Source organism: Hyperolius riggenbachi, chromosome 5 (genome assembly GCF_040937935.1).
Source record: "Hyperolius riggenbachi isolate aHypRig1 chromosome 5, aHypRig1.pri, whole genome shotgun sequence".
Classification (NCBI taxonomy): Eukaryota; Metazoa; Chordata; class Amphibia; order Anura; family Hyperoliidae; genus Hyperolius; species Hyperolius riggenbachi.
The window spans coordinates 44,445,294-44,466,401 of NC_090650.1; the positions used below are offsets into that span (position 1 = coordinate 44,445,294).

Below are 21,108 nucleotides of genomic sequence, written 5' to 3' on the forward strand. Positions count from 1 at the left end.
CTGCAGCCCTTAGCCCTGCCTCAACAGCAGCAAAAACTACGACCATGTTGGTTGCGGATTTTGCAGGGGGGGATTTGGGAGGTAAGGGACCCCCGTTTAGCCGCGGGATAGCGGCGTTTTAGCAGGGGCACACATGCCCCTGCTGAATATAAGCTCTGAAGCGAGATTTATTCTCGCTTCAGAGTCTCTTTAAAAGGTACACTCAAAACACACATTTGCAGACAAACTATAACTTGTGGTAGGTAGCATTGAAGGCTCAACCTCTGTGTCTCCTCCCCTGATGCCTCCGACCGACTACCCTCTATATTGCTTACAAGGGTAGGGACCTTCCCCCACTGCTTCTTATTCTGCTGTAAGTTACCATATGAACATGCACCAGCACTGGTGATGTCTCAAACCGCACATCAGTTATGTATGTATTTGTGTTGGTGGATGTCCTGATTGTACAGAGTTTTGATTGTCTCATGTGTCTATGCTCCCCAGTATTTGTTTTGTATTATGCACAGTGCTGCGGAAGATGATGGTGATATATAAATCCTACTAACATTATAAATGTGAAAGTTTGTTTGGATGTTTGTTACTCGATCACGCAACAATGGCTGAACAGATTTGAATGAAATTTTGCACACATAGTACATTACCTGGAATACCATACAGGATACTTTTATTCCCCAAAACCAAAAAGTGGGAGAAGACAAATACAAATTTCACTGGGGAAATGTAAACTGCAGCCATTCCTATACTGTTAATGGCAGGGTTCTCAAACTTTGCACAGTTGGTCACTGGGTGACTGGGGTTAACATTCATAAAGGTGGGTGGAGCCTACAAAAGCCAATCAAAATTCACCTATTGATTTTCAAGGGGAATATTTATTTGCTGCCCTTCTTGCACTGTTTGAGGCACAAGCCTCGAACCTGGTACAGTTGGTCATTGGGTGACTGGGGTTCGAATTCAGAAAAGGGGGTGGAGCCACAAACAGCCAATCAGATTTATTTCGTTTCAATGCAAATTATTGATGCCAAAGTCCACAAAGCTCACAAACTAGGTCATTGAGTAATTGTGTGTTAGGGTTAGGAAAAATGGGCGCAGCCAACACCAGCCAAATACATACCCAGGCAACGCTGGGCCATCAGCTAGTAAAAATAATATTAATAATAATAATATTAGCTGTGATCTCCCATTCCCTTCTTGAGCTACACGCTTGACTGTATTTAGGGTTATTGGGGGAATAGGCTTAGGGATATAGTCATCAGGGATGATCTCAGAGCTTAATCACGAGTAATTACCGCGATTCAAATGAGGATTAATTACAGCAGCTGAGCGATGGGGATTGGAAGGGTTATTTACCCATAAATCCATGTCCTCCCCGCGCTCCATATAGGTCCATGCGTTCTAATAGTAGCATTCCAAGCCTCGCTGCCGTCACTTCCTTTCAAGCCTTAAGTAGGAAGTGACTTACTTAAGTGATTACTCGTGATTAAGCTCGGAGATCATCCCTGATATTCACACAGAAAGCAAACAGGCAGTGCACCAGAGATTGTGGTTATAGCTCTAACATTATGACCCTTGCAGAGCCGTGGGCACCAGAAATGAAGCTAATGTGTGTCATGTCGTGGCAAAGTGGGCGTGGCCATGGCTGGCCAATGTATATGAACACAGCAGCAGTGTCACCGGGGTTCGGTGATTTTGGCCAAGTGTATCTGTCAGGTAGTACTTTGTATATTCACAACATTGGGGAACCAAAAAGTGCCAAGGAGTGTATAAAGATTATGACCCTTTTTCAATTCACAGTTTTCCTCAAGGAGATTTTTTTTATCTCTTGTTTAAAATAACTTTTCGGCACTCTGCAATTAAAAAAGTACTAAAAAGTAGGTGAGAAATTTCTGTCAAAAATGTCTTACTTGCTGGTGGCACAAAAGGCATTTTTGATAAGTTATGAAAATATCACGAAGGAGTAAACTGAGGAAAAAAATTTATTCCATATGGGCCAAGGTGTATTGAATAAGGGACCATGCCTCTGTTTTTAAGGCACAGTCTAGCGTCTCTTTAATTGAACTTTATCGAACATTTACCTAACTGTACCACCAGCTATTAGCTCAAGCTTTTATGTACTTTGTATATATTCATTCTTTCTTAAAGGGAAGGTTCAGGGAGGGTGGGTAAAAAATAAAAATCAAATTCCACTTACCTGGGGCTTCCTCCAGCCCGTGGCAGGCAGGAGGTGCCCTCGCCGCCGCTCCGCAGGCTCCCGGTGGTCTCCGGTGGCGCGCCCGACCTGGCCAGACCGGCTGCCAGGTCGGGCTCTTCTGCGCTCCAAGGCCCGGAACTTCTGCGTCCCACGCCGGCGCTCTGACGTCATCGGACGTCCTCCGGGCTCTACTGCGCAGGCGCAGAACTACTGCGCATGCGCAGTAGAGCACGGAGGACGTCCGATGACGTCAGAGCGCCGGCGTGGGACGCAGAAGTTCCGGGCCTTGGAGCGCAGAAGAGCCCGACCTGGCAGCCGGTCTGGCCAGGTCGGGCGCGCCACCGGAGACCACCGGGAGCCTGCGGAGCGGCGGCGAGGGCACCTCCTGCCTGCCACGGGCTGGAGGAAGCCCCAGGTAAGTGGAATTTGATTTTTATTTTTTGCCCACCCTCCCTGAACCTTTCCTTTAAGGCAACTGGCAGAAATGGTACAAGATCGGACAGCATGGAGAGAGCAAACCCATAGAATAGCCAAGAGTCGGACACGACTGAATGGATAACATCATCATCATCATATATTCATTCATTCATATCATTCCACTACAACTGAGTTTCCCAAACCTAGAATCCTCAAGGCTCACCAACAGTACATGTTTTGCAGAAAACCACAAACATGCACAGGTGGGATAATCAGTGTCTCAGTAGAGCGGATTAACTACCTCTGTGGATTTCCACAAAAAATGTACTGTTGGTGGGCCTTGAGGACAGGGTTGGGGAACACTGCGACTACAACACAAGCCCGCTGATGCACTCAGTTCAATTTACCTGCAAAAATATATATCCTGGAAGCATGTTGTCAAAAGATGGACTTAAGTATAGAGGCTCTGTCATTCTGATGCCTTTCCCTCTGTTTAAGGGGAAACCAAAATTAGGAGGCAGCACCAATAAATATTTCATATCATTAAAACGAACTTACCTTAGCGCAACATAAAATAAAAAAGCGGGGAGAGCAGGCATGTTTAGGGGGCTCTCCTCATGCCAACTGCTCCCCCCGTTCTTCTCCGTCCACCTCCGGTACGGCCTACCAACCCCCGTACTTACTTACTGGTCGGGGTGGTCGCGGCTGACTGTGCAGGCGCTGCCCGGCAGCACGCGTCCTTGTTCGGATTGCTCTGCGCATGCGCACTACGTAGTTGTGACATCACAACTATGTAGTGCATATGCGCAGAGCGCTCCTGGCCACGCGATCAAGGACGTGCGTCGCCAGGAAGTCCCATGTAAGTATAAATGCTTTATTAAATTTCATCTGAGGTACACTTTAAGATGACTGACCATACATTCAAATACGCTGTCTTTCCAAGATTCAGCTTACAGTCAAGGCTGAACATGAGACTGCCTGGCCTTCTACTCGGGTTCAGTGTTGATAACAGATGGTCTCCCTACTCGTAAAAGTCCTTATTTTACAAACCTTTCTTGCTGGAGTTCCACTTTAACAACATAGGAACACCTGATCGCTTGAAACATTTACTGTATATTATATCAGTCTATCTTTCTGCTGATACTCATACTCACTTTACTGGGCTCACGGTACAGAAGATGTCTGAGCGGCTCAGTTCTGCGATTCCATTCCCAATGAAGACTTTGGTGCCGTCAAATTCCACAGCACCTCTCTTACATTTACCTTCTATGTCAGAGTACACCGACACCTTATCTCCCACTTTCATCCCTGTACACACAAGAGAGTAACCATGTCAGAGTACACCGACACCTCATCACCCGCCTTCATCCCTGTACACACAAGAGAGAAACCATGTCAGAGTACACTGACACCTCATCACCCGCCTTCATCCCTGTACACACAAGAGAGAAACCATGTCAGAGTACACTGACACCTCATCACCCGCCTTCATCCCTGCACACACAAGAGAGAAACCATATCAGAGTACACCGACACCTCATCCCCCACCTTCATCCCTGCACAAACAAGAGAGAAACCATGTCAGAGTACACCGACAACCTCATCCCCTGCCTTCGTCCCTGCACACACAAGAGAGTAACCATGTCAGAGTACACCGACACCTCACCCCCCACCTTCATCCATGCACACACAAGAGAGTAACCATGTCAGAGTACACCGACACCTCATCCCCCACCTTCATCCCAGCACACACAAAAGAGTAACCATGTCAGAGTACAGTGACACCTCACCCCCTGCCTTCATCCCTGCACACACAAGAGAGAAACCATGTCAGAGTACACAGACACCTCATCTTCCACTTTCATCCCTGTACACACAAGAAAGTAACCATGTCAGAGTACACCGACACCTCTTCTGCAGAACATTACACAGTACATAGTTATGTCCCTCTCTTCTCTCAGAAGAGCTAGCAAGCTAATCCCTCCTGTACTTACCATAGTCTAAGGGTGCAGAAACACCCTCCCCTATACAGTTCCTTGGTGTCAAGTGACCCATTCCCTCCTCCATACAGTTCCCGGGTGATTAGTGGTACTGCCTCCCCTATGCAGTTCCCTGGTATCTAGTACCCCTTTTCCCTCTCCAATATAGCATCTCTGGTGCTTCAGTCGCCCCCTGTCCTCGACTCCCCCAGCCCCTTTATATGCAGAACAGTGGAAGTCATGCTTGTGTAACCTCCTAAGGGCTCAAACAATGTCCATCCATCCTCTACAGTGGACAATTGGTCTCCGCCCCTCTCGTTCACCTCATGTCAAGTGATTACACAGGATGTCATGTGATTACGCAGGAAGTAGAGCAAGCACCCGTTGTAGAGGATTAAAGGTGAGACAAGCACGACTACTGTTGCACTGCTACTCTGCATAGACTGTGACTGGGGGAACATGGTAAAGGGGGAAGGGGGGGCAATGCAAATTCAAAATTACCCTTGCAGGTCAAATATAATTAGTGTTTGGGCCAATTTTGGCCTGTAGGCCAGACAAATAAGAAACACATGCATGGACAGCTGCACATGTAAAGAGACACGCACAGTCCTAGCTTTCACTGCCCAGCATAGTTAGTTGATTAGGTATCACCAGACTTACATTTTGTAGCAGAGATAATGCCTGCGGAGTACACATGGGCTCCTCTAAGGACGGCATTTCCACACTGCGCACCGACAATGACTTCTATAGAATGGAGTTTCTCTATTTTCCTGAATAAAAACATAAACAGTATGAACCCGAGTGCCCTGCAGGCTGAGACAAGCAGCCAGTGGACACATCCAATTTCTCAAATAACAAATGTTAAAAATAGAGCTTGAACAAGAATGTAAAAAGTCACGGTCTGTTTGAATACGGAATATGTGCAAGTTTATGAAATATCTAGAATTCCTGCATATTTGCTACACTTTCTGTGCCTGAGGATATGTTGCTGTATGTGAATGCTTTATACTGTTGCAATCATTCCCAAGAGCAAACATATACTGTTCTGCAATGTCAGTATCCGTGCCTTGAGGTCTGGGGCCCACTACAGGGTTTTCAGCTGACTTTCAGCGATTCCAAAAGCGCCAGATTAATGAAAGTCAATGGAGGGGATCCCACAGTAGCGATTCTTTGAAATCGCAATTGTGGTGCCCGCAGCATTTTTGGAGCGTTTTTGCACTTTAAGGGAACCTGAAGGGGAAAAATAGTGGCCCTAGGGAGGCTGCCATATTTATTTCCTTTTAACCAATACCAGCTGCCTGGCAGCCCTGCTGATCTCTTTGGCATGGGGCTTACCCAGTCAGGCTTCAGTCAGAAACTGATCTGCTGCATGCTTGTTCAGGGTTTTATGGTTAAACGTATTAGAGGCAGAGGATCAGCAGGGCTGCCAGGCAGTGTGCATTGTTTATAAGGAAATAAATGTCAGCCTCCATATCCGGCTCACTTCAGGATTCCTTTGAAAAGGTGAATCTTTGCAGTTATTTTTTTTTTTTTTTTTTTAAATGTTTGGAATCATGTATGATTTTCGTTGCACTTCTCACATGTACACCACTTTGTATTGGTCTTTCACGTGGAATTCCAATAAAATTGCTTCATGTTTGTGGCAGTAATATGACAAAATGTGGAAAACTTCAAGGGGGCCGAATACTTTTGCAAACCACTGTAGTAGTAGAGCCAACATATTTTGAATACTATACTATAGATATATACAGATATATACTTGCCCGCCCCCTCCGGTTTTCCAATGACCTCCGCTAGTCCACCCCACGTGTTTCTCAATCCCATGAACACCTACAGAACTTCTCAAGAGCCGCCCCCACCCTATGGAACTCCCCTCCACCCTATGGAACTCCCTCCCACCCCTCCTCAGACTTGCTCCTGTCTTCAACACCTTCAGGCAAGCTCTCAAAAACACATTTCTTTAAAGTGGCCTACCCCCTTCTACCACACTTTAATTCTTTCAGCTGAGCACCTTCTCCACAGCCCTACCTTATGTGTCCCTCTCCAATCTTTTAGATTGTAAGACTTTGGCAGGGCAACCCCCACCCCCCCCCCCCCACCCCCCCCTTAGTGTGTCCTTCTTGATCTTGCAACCCCAGCTATGACACCTTTCTCATGGACTAACTTGGACTTGATTTGCTGAGTCTCTGTAAAATCACATGATCATGCATCTTATACCCTGTGTGCATGTACTGTATAACCATATGCTATGTTGTATAACTGAAAAATTAATAATTGAAGGTGTGTACCATGCTTTAGGTATTCCCCAAAGTCTTTGCAATCTATTGATGGATTGCGATCTACCCAATGGTACCCCTGCTCTTAGGGCTAGATGCACACTAGGGCAAATTACATCCGTTTTGCAGCTTAGCGTTGAACGCCAAATGACACACATACAATGTATTTCTATGGGCTGCTCGCAATTTTTGTATCCATTTGCATGTTCAGGTTTGCCTGTCTAGAATCATCTTTTTTTTTCCACGTGCAGCAAGCATTTCAAAAGCAATGTATTTTAAAGGGGAACTGAAGAGAGAGGTATATGGAGGCTGTCATGTTTATTTCCTTTTAGACAATACCAGTTGCCTGGCAGCCCTGCTGATCCTCTGCCTCTAATACTATTAGCCATAGCCCCTGAACAAGCATGCAGCAGATCAGGTGTTTCAGTGGTTCAGACTTATAAGTCTGATCTGACAAGACTAGCTGCATGCTTGTTTCTGGTTTTAATCAGATACTACTGCAGAGAAATAGACCAGCAGGGCTGCCAGGCAACTGGTATTGATTAAAAGGAAATAAACATGACAGCCTCCATATACCTCTCTCTTCAGTTCCCCTTTAAGGATATGCATTATAACACATGCAAATGAACTGGGCATCCAGCCTGGGTCCATCAGTTTCCCAGAACGTGAAGGGTTGATTTTAGAACTCATAGTCCAAAATAATACAAAAATAAAATAAAACATGTATTACTAGCAATGACTGTAACAATGTAGCATTAAAGCGGAATGAAACCCAGCATTTCTACTTTGCTCTAATAGATTATTATATACAAACAGCATTTTTTTTACTAGAACTGCATTCAAAGGGTTAACTTAGACTTTAGAAGCTTCTCTGACAGCAGAACTGGCCGCTTCCGAACTTTACATAATGTTATATTTTGTTTAATTGTATCAAGTGAGAAATGTAAACAAAGCCTTCTCTCACACTGCCAGCTCTGCTGAACAAAGTCAGACAAGCATAAATGCTTTCTGATGCTTTCTGATTAAGTTAGAGGATGAATAAAGCAGTTATAAATAAAATGCAAAGTCAGCTTTCAGAGTAAAATTAGTGTACTTTAGAAACTTATAATTTCTAAATGAATAATAATACTTATGCACAAAAGCAAATATGCTAACCGTATGGCATATAAAAAGTAGGAAAGCATGTTTTTTTTTATTATTATGTCAGGGTTTTACACCGCTTTAAAGAGGAACTGTAAGCAAGGATTGAACTTCATCCCTATCAGTAGCTAACGCCCCCTTTTACATGAGAAATCTTTACCTTTTCTCTAATAGATCATCAGGGTGTCTGTTCGGGTGATATTGTGGTGAAACCCCTCCCACAGTGTGATGTCAGGACCATGGTCCTGGCAGTTTCCTGTCTGTGAGCTTTGTTGCATTGTACGCAACCAGTATCCTCCTCTGTACATATGTATGTCTATTAAAAAAAACCTTCTAGTCTATCGCATTGTTAGGGGGTGTGGTTAGAGATAGTGGAGTTGGTGCTGTGTTGTTTTTTCATGTCTGCCAATAGTAAATATGATGGTGTGCAAGCTGATTGTGGATCAAACAATATGAACAAATTGCATGGCGATTATCTACCATTTCTTGATCTCTTTTCTATTTTTTAACTTCTTACTTTGCAAGGTATTGATTTATTTTTCCCCTTTTTGCTAAAGTTCCTCTCTAATATATATGTCCCATTTGAGCTGTTCCTTTTATGTTGGCTTCCTATGTTTTTACTCCATAATAATTTGTTCAGAAATCATTGGACACGGAAGACGAGTTTTACCAACCTCGGTCCAATAACTGGTATCAACAGGAGGTCGCTGAGTTTGGGATGTTCATAAATTGGGATAACCACATCTGGAAATTGCTGAAATAAAAATTATGAATTCATTAAATAGCAGAAAGAATACAGATCTTATAACATAAACAGACAATCACTTTTGGTAAGTTGTCTAGTTTATGCGTATTCTATGAAAAATGTGAAAGACCTATACAGTTATCAGCTCAATCAATTCAGTATAAATTCCTTCTGGTCACAGTGTCCTTATCTTATCTGAAATAGGAAGTTTCTGTTATTTGCATTTTGTTACTGTAGCTAAAAAAAAAAAAAAAAAAAAAAAGACTTCCCACGATCCTGTTGGCACTGCAGTTCAGCAAAGGCACAAAGACAAGGTTAAAAAAAATAATAATAAAACTTAAGGGGATATTTGGGGACCTATTTCGGAAAATAAGGGGTTTACATATATGATTGTGGCACTAGATATTTCTAGACAATTTTTTATTTTGGGATGTTAAAGAGAACCAGAGACGAAACACCCTCATGTATTTTACTACATTTATCAGTCGGAACATGACAGTAAACACCTACCCTGCTTTTAGTTTCATTCTTATCTGCTTAATTAGTCTGTTATCAGCTGTGATAAGAATCCCCGACTGGCTCAGTCTAGGTTTGACCTGGAATCATAACTGAGTCACTCTTCTGTGGAGTCTTTTCAAGACAAAGCCTGCCACCTCCTGGCTCAGATTTCCTGCTTTGCATACTGAGAGCTGTGATGACATGGGAGGGGCTGCTGCTGCTGAGAGAGAATCTCTGAAACAGACAGGTGTGGCTGCAATATGATCTGTGTGCTCTGTGTGCACTCTGTCTGCATAGATAATGATGAGGACTGCAGTTTCATTCCTATGAGACACACTTCCTACAGGCAGCTGCACATCATACCAAAATGAAAGCACACAGATGAAAGGCTGCAGCAGCCTAGTCTCATATAGCCTAGACAGCACATCCAGAACAACTCATAACCCAGAAGCAGAAGTGATATGAGCCAGCGGCCATATTTGATTTTTCCTGGAGCAATAATGGATAAAAAAAAAAACACTAAAAAGGGCACACCAGAGCGGCAAAATTATCAGGTAGAGCATTTATTCTTTACAAGCTATCGACTGATATGTTTATTTTGTGTGAAACGTTCATCTCTGGTTCCCTTTAAAAAGTAGGGCTGCACGATTTTAGGTAAAAATCGAAATTGCGATTTTTCTCTCAGAAATTGCAATTTCGATTTTTGCCCGATTTTTTTCAAAACCTGCTTTTTGCACTTTGGGGGGGGGGGGGGGGGTCCCGGGCCGCACTGCCCGGTCCACTGTCTGTAATACCTTGCATCTGGCCCCAATGTGCGCGGATTGGCCAGAAGCAGTGAATATTTATAAGTCTTAATGAGCGGGGGGCGGATTCACTCGAGCGAGCGGGCGGGCACATACAGCTTTACCAATCACTGGATAGCGATGGAATGACGGCAGCGGTAGGCAGAGCTGTACAGAGCATACAGCTCCACCTACCGCTGCCGTCATTCCATCGCTATCCAGTGATTGGTAATGCTGTAGGTGCCCGGCCGCTCGCTCGAGTGGATCCGCCCCCCGCTCATTAAGACTTACATTCAGTAAGGAGTTTCTTGGGCAAGTCTCCTTAACACTGCTACTGCCTACTGAGTGCGCTCTAGTGGCTGCCTCGCAAGCGCTTTGAGTCCGACAGGAGAAAGGCGCTATACAAATACTGCCATTATTATTATTATTACATATTCAGCGCTTCTGGCCAATCCGCGCACAGCGGGGCCAGACGCTAGGCCTGAAAGACAAATCGAATTTAAATCGAAATTGCGATCACCAAGATCACAATTTCAGAATCGTCAAAGTGGCGAATATCGCAATCATGTCATTTCCACATGAGGAAGTCTGAACAAGCGCCTTCAAACTTTCCCAAAGTCCCAGTGCGTGCGGCCCACAGAGTTGGACATACCTTCCCTCTATCGCCCTCTGCCGGCTCTTGTGCATGGCAAAACTCTGGGTTCCTGCAAGTCACATGACATACAGGAAGTATTCTGTGCATTAGAGCCTGCAGGAGGCGAAGTGGATAGACAGGCATCGCTGGACTGCAGGAAGCTATGTTCAGAACTGATGCAGCTTGGGGGACAGAGGAGGCAGAGACACACAGAGTGGGCACAGAGAGACACAGAAGACACAGAGGGGGCACAGAGAGAGACACAGAGAGAAACAGAGTGGGCACAGAGACACAAAGGGGGCAAGAGAGAGACCCAGAGGAGGCATGAAGAGGAAAAGGGGAACAAGGAAAGACAGCTTGATTTGAAGAAAATCGTGAATCGAAATCGCAATTTCAGGCAGAAATCGCTCAATTCAATTTTTTCCTAAAATCGTTCAGGCCTACCAGACGCAAGGTAATACAGACAGCGGACCGGGAGCCGCTCGCTCGAGTGGATCCGCCCCCCGCTCATCAAGACTTATACATATTATACGAAAAACCGAAGGTGCTGACGATCAGCAGATCGTCTTGCCACGAACCGCGGTTTCGGTTTTAAACCGAAAAACCGTGCAGCCCTATTAAAAAGTAACTGTGGGGAATGATAAAAAATAAATTCTTTATTTTTATCTGGTAAACAAGTAATAAGGATGTTAGCCAGGTAATCTAAAAGTTAAAAATCACTTTTATTTTTCTTCTCCATAAAACATCATTCCCCAGTTTCCCTGGCTGTTATTTGGTACATCTGCCACACAAAGGAGGTTGCAGGGCATGCTGGGTTTTCTTTTTTACTTTCCCCTCAGACTTAACGTGGACCCAAATTAAAAATACAAGATTTCAGAAATAAAATCCATTTTCTAAATTATAATAATATATAGCAGCCTTTTTTCAGCTGCATGATGACAAATATAAAATATTTTACATTTATTGGAAGAGCCCCTCCCTTCCTTTCATATTGCCAGGACAGAAACCGGCAAACTGGTGGAGTAGCAGTTGTCTGGCAAAGGAGGAATTGCTAATGGCTGCCATCTGTATAACACTAATTACGAAAAGAGAAGGGTGAAAAGCATGCACTGAAATGCTCATAGGCTTGAAGAAGTGTTTATTTATCTTTGTACGTGTCAGAGTGCTGCAACTAAATATTTTGAATTAAAAAAATGTTTGGTTTGGTTCCTCTTTAAAGAGAACCCGAGGTGGGATTTTTAGTGGGGCACAGAGGCTGGTTGTGCACACTATCACCAGCCTCTGTTGCCCCATGGTGTGCCTCCAGGACCCCCCTGCGCGCCGCTATACCCCCACAGTGCTGGCGACACACAGCGTGTCACCAGCACAATGTTTACCTATGCCGTGTCAGTCAGCGCCGCTCCCCCGCCTCCTCCGTATCGGCGCTACCCGCCCGTGTCCCTTCCCTCCAATCAGCGGGAGGGAAGGGACGCGGGCGGGTAGCGCCGATTTGGAGGAGGCGGGGGAGCGGCTCTAACAGACAGCGCATAGGTAAACATTGTGCTGGCGACACGCTGTGTGTCGCTAGCACTGCGGGGGGTATATCGGCGCGCAGGGGGGTCCTGGAGGCACACCATGGGGCAATGAAGGCTGGTGTTAGTGTGTACAACCAGCCTCTGTGCCCCACTAACATCATTAAATCCCACCTCGGGTTCTCTTTAACTAAAGCAACCTGATTGGCTGAAGCCTCTTTCCCTCCCGTTTTCCCCTCCCACACCTCTGTTCCTCTCTGATTGACCAATATTTCTCAACGCACTTTCTACTGCAGACCTGGGTGGGAGTGTCTGAAGACTGAGAGGGGGACAAGCAATGATACACAGACAGCGTAAGGGAGGAAATGATGTCAGGTTCGGCTTCAAGATAGACACAGACAAAATGGAAATCACTTTTTTTACTACAGAAAAATCACTAAATCAAAATGTGGGCAGTGCAATACATGTGTTATGTAAGTAGAGCAAGCATTTATCTAATTATATATGTGTTTTTTTTCTGAGATAGTATGGCATACAGCTCCACTTTAACCCCCTCTAAATTACTCCACTGCACCATCTTGTGGTCAATTTGATGTATTATCACTGCCATATTACACATTTGATATATTATAGTGCCGTCAAGCATGAATGATCTTGTATATATTTTAACAAAGAGAAACCAAGGAAAATAGTTGCAGGATTTCCTCGATACCTAAATTCATTTAGGTATCGAGGCTGTTAAGGTTATATTTGAAAAAGTAACACCCAACTAAAAAAAATAATAGATTTAATACAGGTATAGCAGACTAGTGGGAATTGGTTTCAGAAATAGATAATAGAAAACAAAAAAAAGTTTGCCTTCTTAAAAGGACTCCGAGCTCATCTAAAAAATAAAAGTTGTACTCACCAGGGGCTTTCTCCAGCCCAGTGCTGGTCGGGAGGTCCCACGCCGGCGTCCTGGCTCCTCTCCTTCTCCCCGCTCCGGAATGGCTGACAGGCCGCAGCCCGGGCGACACTCTCCCGAGTGTCGGGCTGCTTCTTCCGCATATGACGCGGATTACGTCACACGCCGGCCGCCTCGCGTCATCACGGCGGCCGGCGTGAAAGTACTGCGCATGCCCCTGGTGAGTACAACTTTTATTTTTTAGATGAGCTCGGAGTCACTTTAAAACAGCAGGTATTTGTGATTATTCAGGTTAGAGTGAGTATATGATGTCCCCCATGATGCATCACTGCTGAATATGCAAATCATCCTTTGTTGTCCCTGTAAGCTAAACACACCTCCAGAACTGCTTGAATGCAATGCTGTGTCAGCTTGGTCAAGAACTCCAGTGAAAATAATGTAATAAAAAAGTGCTTTATATTTACAATAATTATGTATGAATGATTTAGTCAGTGTTTGCCCATTGTAAAATCTCTCCCTGATGTGTATTCTGACATTTATCACATGGTGACATTTTTACTGCTGGCAGGTGATGTCAGTGGAAGGAGATGCTGCCTGAAGCTTATGGTGAACCAGAACTCCTAGGAGTGTGTAAGGGGCAACAAAGGAGCAAAAAGCTTCCTTACTAAAATGTTATGCAAAACAAAAGTTTGTCTTCTTAAAACAAAAGGTTATTCAGGTTGGAAAGAGCATATCATGTCTCCCACAATGCATCACTGCTGAATATGCAAATCATCCTTTGTTGTTCATTATTAGCAATAGATAAGAAATGACTACCTGTTAAGTACTAACTTACTAAACAGTGAAGCAATATATCTAACCTTCTGTATCTCCTCACTGAGAAGCTGCTTGGCGGATTCCACTGACGTCACAAGTGTGTTCACCCGGACGGTGGTAAAACGTGGCGGGTGTGACAGACGCTGCAGCAGACGATGAAATCTTCTCTCTGCTTCATCTTCACCCAACTCAGCAACAAGCTTAAAGGATACAAATAAAAATAATATGCATCAATCCTGGGCATGTTGACTCTACGCAGGTTACCTTGGGGCGGAGCCTGGGGACAAAAGTATGGAGACTGCCAGTTCCAATAGGTGCATATCGCTAGCTTCAGGGGATTCGGATGGTAAGAATGATGGTTTCCTTAAAGAGACTCCGTAACAAAAATTGCATCCTGTTTTTTATCATCCTACAAGTTCCAAAAGCTATTCTAATGTGTTCTGGCTTACTGCAGCACTTTGTACTATCACAGTCTCTGTAATAAATCAATGTATCTTTCCCTTGTCAGACTTGTCAGCCTGTGTCTGGAAGGCTGCCAAGTTCTTCAGTGTTGTGGTTCTGCTATGCACTCCCCCCTCAGGGGGGAAAGAAACACACAAATGATCTCTTGAGCTTCAAAAGGAATGCTGTATACAGCCTGCTTGTGTATGGATGTATTTTCTATGTGTGGACATACTGTACATCAACCTACTTCCTGTTTTGGTGGCCATTTTGTTTGTTTATAAACAAACTTTTTAGAACTGTTTTTAACCACTTTTAATGCGGCGGGGAGCGGCGAAATTGTGACAGAGGGTAATAGGAGATGTCCCCTAACGCACTGGTATGTTTACTTTTGTGCGATTTTAACAATACAGATTCTCTTTAAGGTGGCCATACACAGGGCCGGATTTCTGGAAAGGCCAGAAAGGCCATGGCCTAGGGCGATAAAATTAGATAAGATAAGAAGGGCGGCATGATTTGGAGAGAGAAGAGGTCATATGTCAAAGTAAATCATCTCTTCTGGTCCCGCAGTGCACCCATCCAGCGCCCTGCTCTGCACTAAGGCCTGGTGCACACCAGAGGAGTCTTTCTGAGCGTTTTGAGTTTTTAAATCTGCTGCTAATGTTATCCTATGTGTCTGTGCACAGTGGAGCAATGAGGTTTTGTAAAAAAAACCATAGCATTACTTTGGGAAGAGCTTTTAGAGGTTTCAAAAGCTCTTCCCAATGTAATGCTATGGTTTTTTTTTACAAAACCTCATTGCTCCAGTGTGCACAGACACATAGGATAACATAAGCAGCAGATTTAAAAACTCAAAACGCTCAGAAAAACTCCTCTGGTGTGCACCAGGCCTAATAGCTGAATTCCAGAGTTCCCCAATCCCTGCTTCTCTCTCTCTCTCACTTCTTGATGTGTTATAACAATCATTCTTCTGTATGATGGACATACTAGTGGATGTGAGAAATAAAAGGGATTTACATTACAAAGCAGATAGAACTAAGTTCAGCTGAGTTTTAATGCAGGCATTGACAAACATCACTGAGCTCTGCTAGTTTCTTTTACAGCTTTGACACTGACCCCAGCAGTTGTTAATTAATGCATCTAATCCTAATTTATGACTGTTGTTCTTAGCTAGCAGTGGTCTCTTCTTCCTTAGTTAACTCTTTCCTGACTCATTTTCTGTCCTCCAGCTCCTACTATCTATGAGACCTGCAAGAATAAAAATGCTGTTTTCTTCCCTTTCATTGCTAAACTGTCATTTTAAAGGACACCTGAGCAGTGGTGCTCATCCAATATTCGGGTATCCGAACTACCCAGATAATCCGAACTTTTTCCACTATCCAAACTTTGAATAGCAATTCGGATATATTTTAAAATTCGAATAGCACTATCCGAGCAAACTCGTATTTCCCATCTGAGAGAGAAAGAGAGTATTTTTTTTTTTTGAGGGGGGATTTTAAGTCCCCACATCATTAAAAAAACATGATGCTACATGCCTCATTTACCCTAAAAAACGGTTTAAAGGCAATTTAACACCCACTTCCGGTTTTCTACCCGGATATCCGAATCTGGGCGGATATCTGGGATACTGGGTTCGGATATCCGATTCGGGTTCCAAAATTTCGAACTCGGATATCCGATTCGGATCGGATATCTAGGTATCCGGATCCGAATTGAATCCGGATTTTGAAAAGGGGTATCCGAGCAGCACTGCACCTGAACTGTTACTACCTCTATGCTAGTGTGTATGGTTTGGCATCCTTCTCCTTTCCTGTAGCAGTAGAGCATTGTACCCTCTTAGCCATCAGCGAAAGCAGAGAGTTTTGAATCAGGGTGATACCATTTATTGGCTTAAAAGAAAAAGAGTAAGGGCTAGTTCACACTTGATTTAAAAACGTATCCGTAGCTACGTTTTTTGTCCCGGACGAAAAACGTAGCCACGGATACCAATGTTAAAAATAGGAACAGTACACACTCAAGTTAAAAACGTATCCGCTTGCGATCCGCGGAATACGTTTTTAAACCCGGAACGCTGAGTCCGGACTTGCAGCATTTTTCACGGACCCGTATACACGTACGGGTAGTGAAAATCAATGGGGAAACGGGCCTCCCTCTTCACTGACATTTTGGGACACTGGAAACGGATCAGTTTCCAGTGTCCCATGGTGAAGGAGGGGGCCGCCATGCTGGAGGGGGTAGCAGCCAGGACGGGGGGCTGCGGGCAAAGCGGCGGCCAGGGGGGTCACATCCCCCCCCCCTTGCTCACCTGGGTGCCCCCCGTCCCCGCTCCCCCTCCAGCTCGCATATAATGTAATAATTTGTACCTAAGGAAGTTCGGCGAGCCGGGCACTTCCGCCCACACCGCTCGCCGTCACTTCCTGCGATGCCGCCCACTGAAATACAGAGGGCGACATTGCAGGAAGTGACGGCGAGCGGTGTGGGCGGAAGTGCCCGGCTCGCCGAACTTCATTAGGTACAAATTATTACATTATATGCGAGCTGGAGGGGGAGCGGGGACGGGGGGCACCCAGGTGAGCAAGGGGGGGGGGGGATGTGACCCCCCTGGCCGCCGCTTTGCCCGCAGCCCCCCGTCCTGGCTGCTACCCCCTCTAGCAAAAAAAAAAACAAAAAACACGCAAGCGTATCCAAAACGTGTGCTGCAAAAAAGGCAGCACGGATCCGTTTGCGTTCCGGGTTTTGAAAATCGGAGCCCGGACCGCGGATGCGTCCCGCACCCGGAGCTAGTGTGGCCCTAGCCTAAGCTTTCTGCTAATAAGCCTTCTTCAGACTTTGTTCCTGTATACTGTCAATATCTTAGAGCACACCACCATATGTACATTCAACATTCAAAAGAGATGCATAGATTTTTCAGCAAATATATATAAATGTCATTCAGATGCTTTAAAGCAGGGCTGTGGAGTCGGACCAAAAATCCACCGACTCCGACTCCTCAGTTTATGATTCCACCGACTCCTCGACTCCGACTCCTCTAATTTGCATATTACAATTTTGTTGATTAACAGTATGTAACGTGAAATCCGTCTCTTAACTGCCACTGCTTAGGAATTTTGCAAGACAACTGAAGTGAGAAGGATATGTAGACTACTATATTTATTCCCTTTAGACTAAAACTAGTCCTTGGTAAGAGTACTTGTAAAAGGTACAGACCGGAACAAAGAATATCTATCAGGCCCTAGGCAATGTAACTGGGGGTACATGTAAGAATGATGTGCAGGTACTCTGCAGGGGAATGAGGAGATTCTTCCTCTATTACACATTCTTCATGCACAATCTAAACCAGGTTTATGGGTGATAGACAAGACCTCTGTGTTCAATGTGCACAGCATTCTCAGTGGATTCCCTGCAGCTCTGCGGGGAGTGCATATGTAGAGTATAGTACTACTGTGTTACAAAGTAAACCTGAGACAGATGAAATTAAAGTTTTATACATACCTGGGGCTTCCTCCAGCCCCCTTCAGGCTAATCAGTCCCTCGCTGTCCTCCTCCGCCATCTGGATCTTCTGCTATGAGTCCAGGTACTTCAGCCAGTCTGGTGTAGTGCGCATGCACACACTCCGCCGCCGGGAGAGTACTACACCTGGCAGCACTATTGCGCAGGTGCAAAATGCTCCTGGCTGTGGAAGCGGCACGTACCCAGACTGCTCTGACTAGCTGAATTACCAGGACTCATAGCAGAACATCCAGGTGGTGGAGGACAGCGAGGGACTGATTAGCCTGAAGAGGGTTGGAAGAAGCCCCAGGTATGTATAACACTTTTCTTTTCATCCGTCTCAGGTACCCTTTAATTTATAGTCACCAAACCAAATGTTAACAACATATCAAATTATTTGATTTCATGAGCAAATAAACCAGCATCAATGCAGAATTATTTCCATCTCATTGACCATCTCTATTAGTGACACAGCTACACTTCAGGCTTTATACTTACAGCATAGATGTTATTTCGTATATATAAGAGATTCCTGTGTACACATCATATATACAGTCACAATCAGATATGTATATCTGACTTTAAAAATACGGGGACTGCTTTATTGAAGCAGCACAAGTAACTCATTTTGATTGGTTTTTTTCATTTTTGTGGACTGAACACAGCTATTACTGTATGTATACTGTATATATACATTATTTTTTAATGACTATTATCTGAGAAATAGAACATTTTATCATATTTTCTATTTTAGTTACAGTTACAAATTCATTAGGAGTCGGAGTCGGTGCATTTTTTCCCGACTCCGACTCCAGGCACCCGAAATTGCTCCGACTCCACAGCCCTGCTTTAAAGTGGAGCTGAACTCTTGCACAGGACAGAAGGAAAACAGAGAACTGTACCATGTATGTATTTCGAGAGGCTGTCTAATTCCCCCTCCTCTGTGTCACAAGTTGTAATTTGATCTCTACACTGTGTCACCTGACTGCCACAACATCTAAGCTCATTTGAAAGCACAGGATGTTAAAAATATGTCTGCTTCCATAAAAGCACGAAGTAGACACACTGCAGATTTATTGCAGGATTTGTATCAGCTGTAACAAAGAAATGTTTTTATTTAAAGGTTATGTTGTTGCATATCTTTTAGAGCAGAGAGGAAGTTCTGAGTTCAGGTCCACTATAATTACAACAGAACATCCAAAGTAGGTCTTGATAGGATGTTTGCTACTTACCTGTTCTCTGTTTTGGATGGGTTTCTCTCCATTGCACTGCCCTGCCACCTGTTTGTGGCTCCGACTGCAGCCAGTCGCACAGAGGACAAAGAAGCAGCGCATGCTCGGGCCACTCGCGCTCCCTGTAATTTCTCGCTCCTGCCCATGGCCGGTACAGTGTTATGCATTCTTGACAAGTACCGGTCATACATCAGCGTCATTTCTCAAGTATGCATGCCCAGAACACTATCGGCTGCTGAGCACATTCGGGCAGGAGCACAAATTACAGGAATTATTTGCTGAATGGGGGCAGGGCAGCACAACTGAAATGAGCCCATTCAAACCAATGATCGCTAGTCAGAGTGTTGGACAAAATATATTTTTTGGGGGCGGGGGGGGCGCTTGGAGACAGCAGGCCTAGGGCACTGGAAAGTACAAATCCGGCCCTGGCCTTACAATGATAGATTTGCAGCACATTCGACCATCAGATAGATTTCTGTCAGATGTATGTTAGGTTGAATCTGACCGGAATCTATCTGGTGTGTGCCACACACTAGGAACACATTTCCAATCTATTGGAAATCTATTGAAAATCAATCTAAAGGCATTACTGCACCATTAAGGGGCCCATACACTGGTTGATTACAGCCTTCGATCGATTAATCGATTTACGGCCGATTTCGATAGATTTGATCTATCTGACAGGATGGAAGATCTAGGTTGATCTGTTACTGGCAGCAGATCGATGGCCCATAGAGTTGCATTGGATCTAATGGTCCAATAATGCATTTCGATCGATTTTCAATAGATTTCCAATAGATTTCATGCTGAAATCTATTGAAAATCTGTTCCTAGTGTGTGCCACACATCAGATAGATTCCTGTCAGATTCAACTTGACAGGCATCTGCCAGAAATCTATCTGATGGTCGAATCTGCTGCAAATCTATAACTGTATGGCCACCTTTAGATTTAATGCAACTCTATGGGCCATCGGTCTGCTGCCTGCAGCAGATCAAGCTAGATTTTCCATTCTGTCAGATAGATCAAATTGATCAAAATCGGCCGCAAATCGATGGATCGGGCGATGGAACGGCCATCGATTTCCGATTGTTCGATGAAATCCATCAGTGTATGGGCCTCTAACGTTAGGGTCAGGTGAGGAGTAATGAAGGAATATTTACAGTGTAATCTTAATATAATAAACTCTGATATAGTAAACATTCAGGTATAGTAAACTACCCCTCCAGGTCCCGTCCAATCTCTGTTTTAAGGTTGAATTTAGGATAAGGTAAAAGGTCAGGGTTATTGTTAGGCCCGGTTCACATTAGCGGTTGTTTGCCAAACGGACCGGATGACCTGACCGGATCCGGACCGGATCCGGATCGGAACCGTACGGTTCTGATCCGGATCCGATCCGGATCCGGTCAGGTTGCATCAGGTGGCAATCAGGATGCGATCCGGATCCGTTTGGCAAAATATACGTAAAAAAAAAAAAAAATATGTTGGGGTCTGGGAGGTCAGCAGAAGGGGGACCTGTGGAATCAGGCCCTCTGCTGTTAAGCACTTACCTCCACCTCCGACATGCTGCCAACATCCTGCCAACACCTCCAGCTCGTGCTGCTCCACTCCAAAATGCTTGCCCATGTGTCCCCAGCCAATATCGCCGCAAAAATCCGCATAGGAAGTGGGGTAGAAGATCCGGATTTCTCAGCCAGTGTGTTGTGCGGCCTCCGGTTCCCATTTGTTTGTATTGGCCGGATGGTGCAGTCCGGCTCCGCCCCGGATACGGCTGCCGGAGGGGCCGGATGAAAAAATAGCGCATGTTGGAACGGAGGCCGGAGTCCGGATCCGGCCCGGATCCGGTCCGGCTCCGGTTCTGCAGAACGGACCCATGTGAACGGACGCATAGGCTTTAATTGCTATGCTGTGCGTCCGTTCCGTCCGTTCTGCAGGCGGTGCGGCTCCGGCACGGCGATTCCGGAGGGCCACCGCAAGTGTGAACCGGGCCTTAGGGTTTTGCCTCTATACTTGCATTTGATTCCAATACTAGCAAACCTAAGCCTGTTTAAAAATGG

At 44.9% G+C, this 21,108-nt stretch overlaps 1 protein-coding gene across 5 annotated transcripts in view; it reads right to left on the reverse strand.

Annotated features, from left to right (window-relative positions):
• The window catches only part of NSUN6 (NOP2/Sun RNA methyltransferase 6), a 52,081-nt gene that overhangs the window by 20,721 nt on the left and 10,252 nt on the right, over positions 1-21,108 (reverse strand). For 4 of the 5 annotated variants that reach the window (XM_068235584.1, XM_068235582.1, XM_068235583.1 and 1 more), the window contains exons 3-7: positions 13,935-14,090; positions 8,675-8,754; positions 5,245-5,354; positions 3,760-3,913; positions 3,013-3,094 (exon numbers count right to left, since the gene is read on the reverse strand). In XM_068235584.1, the coding sequence (XP_068091685.1) occupies positions 3,013-3,094; positions 3,760-3,913; positions 5,245-5,354; positions 8,675-8,754; positions 13,935-14,090 (582 nt within the window). Of the gene's footprint in view, positions 1-3,012; positions 3,095-3,759; positions 3,914-4,079; positions 4,100-5,244; positions 5,355-8,674; positions 8,755-13,934; positions 14,091-21,108 lie in introns of all 5 variants that reach the window. The other variant, XM_068235585.1, reaches the window with a different exon arrangement.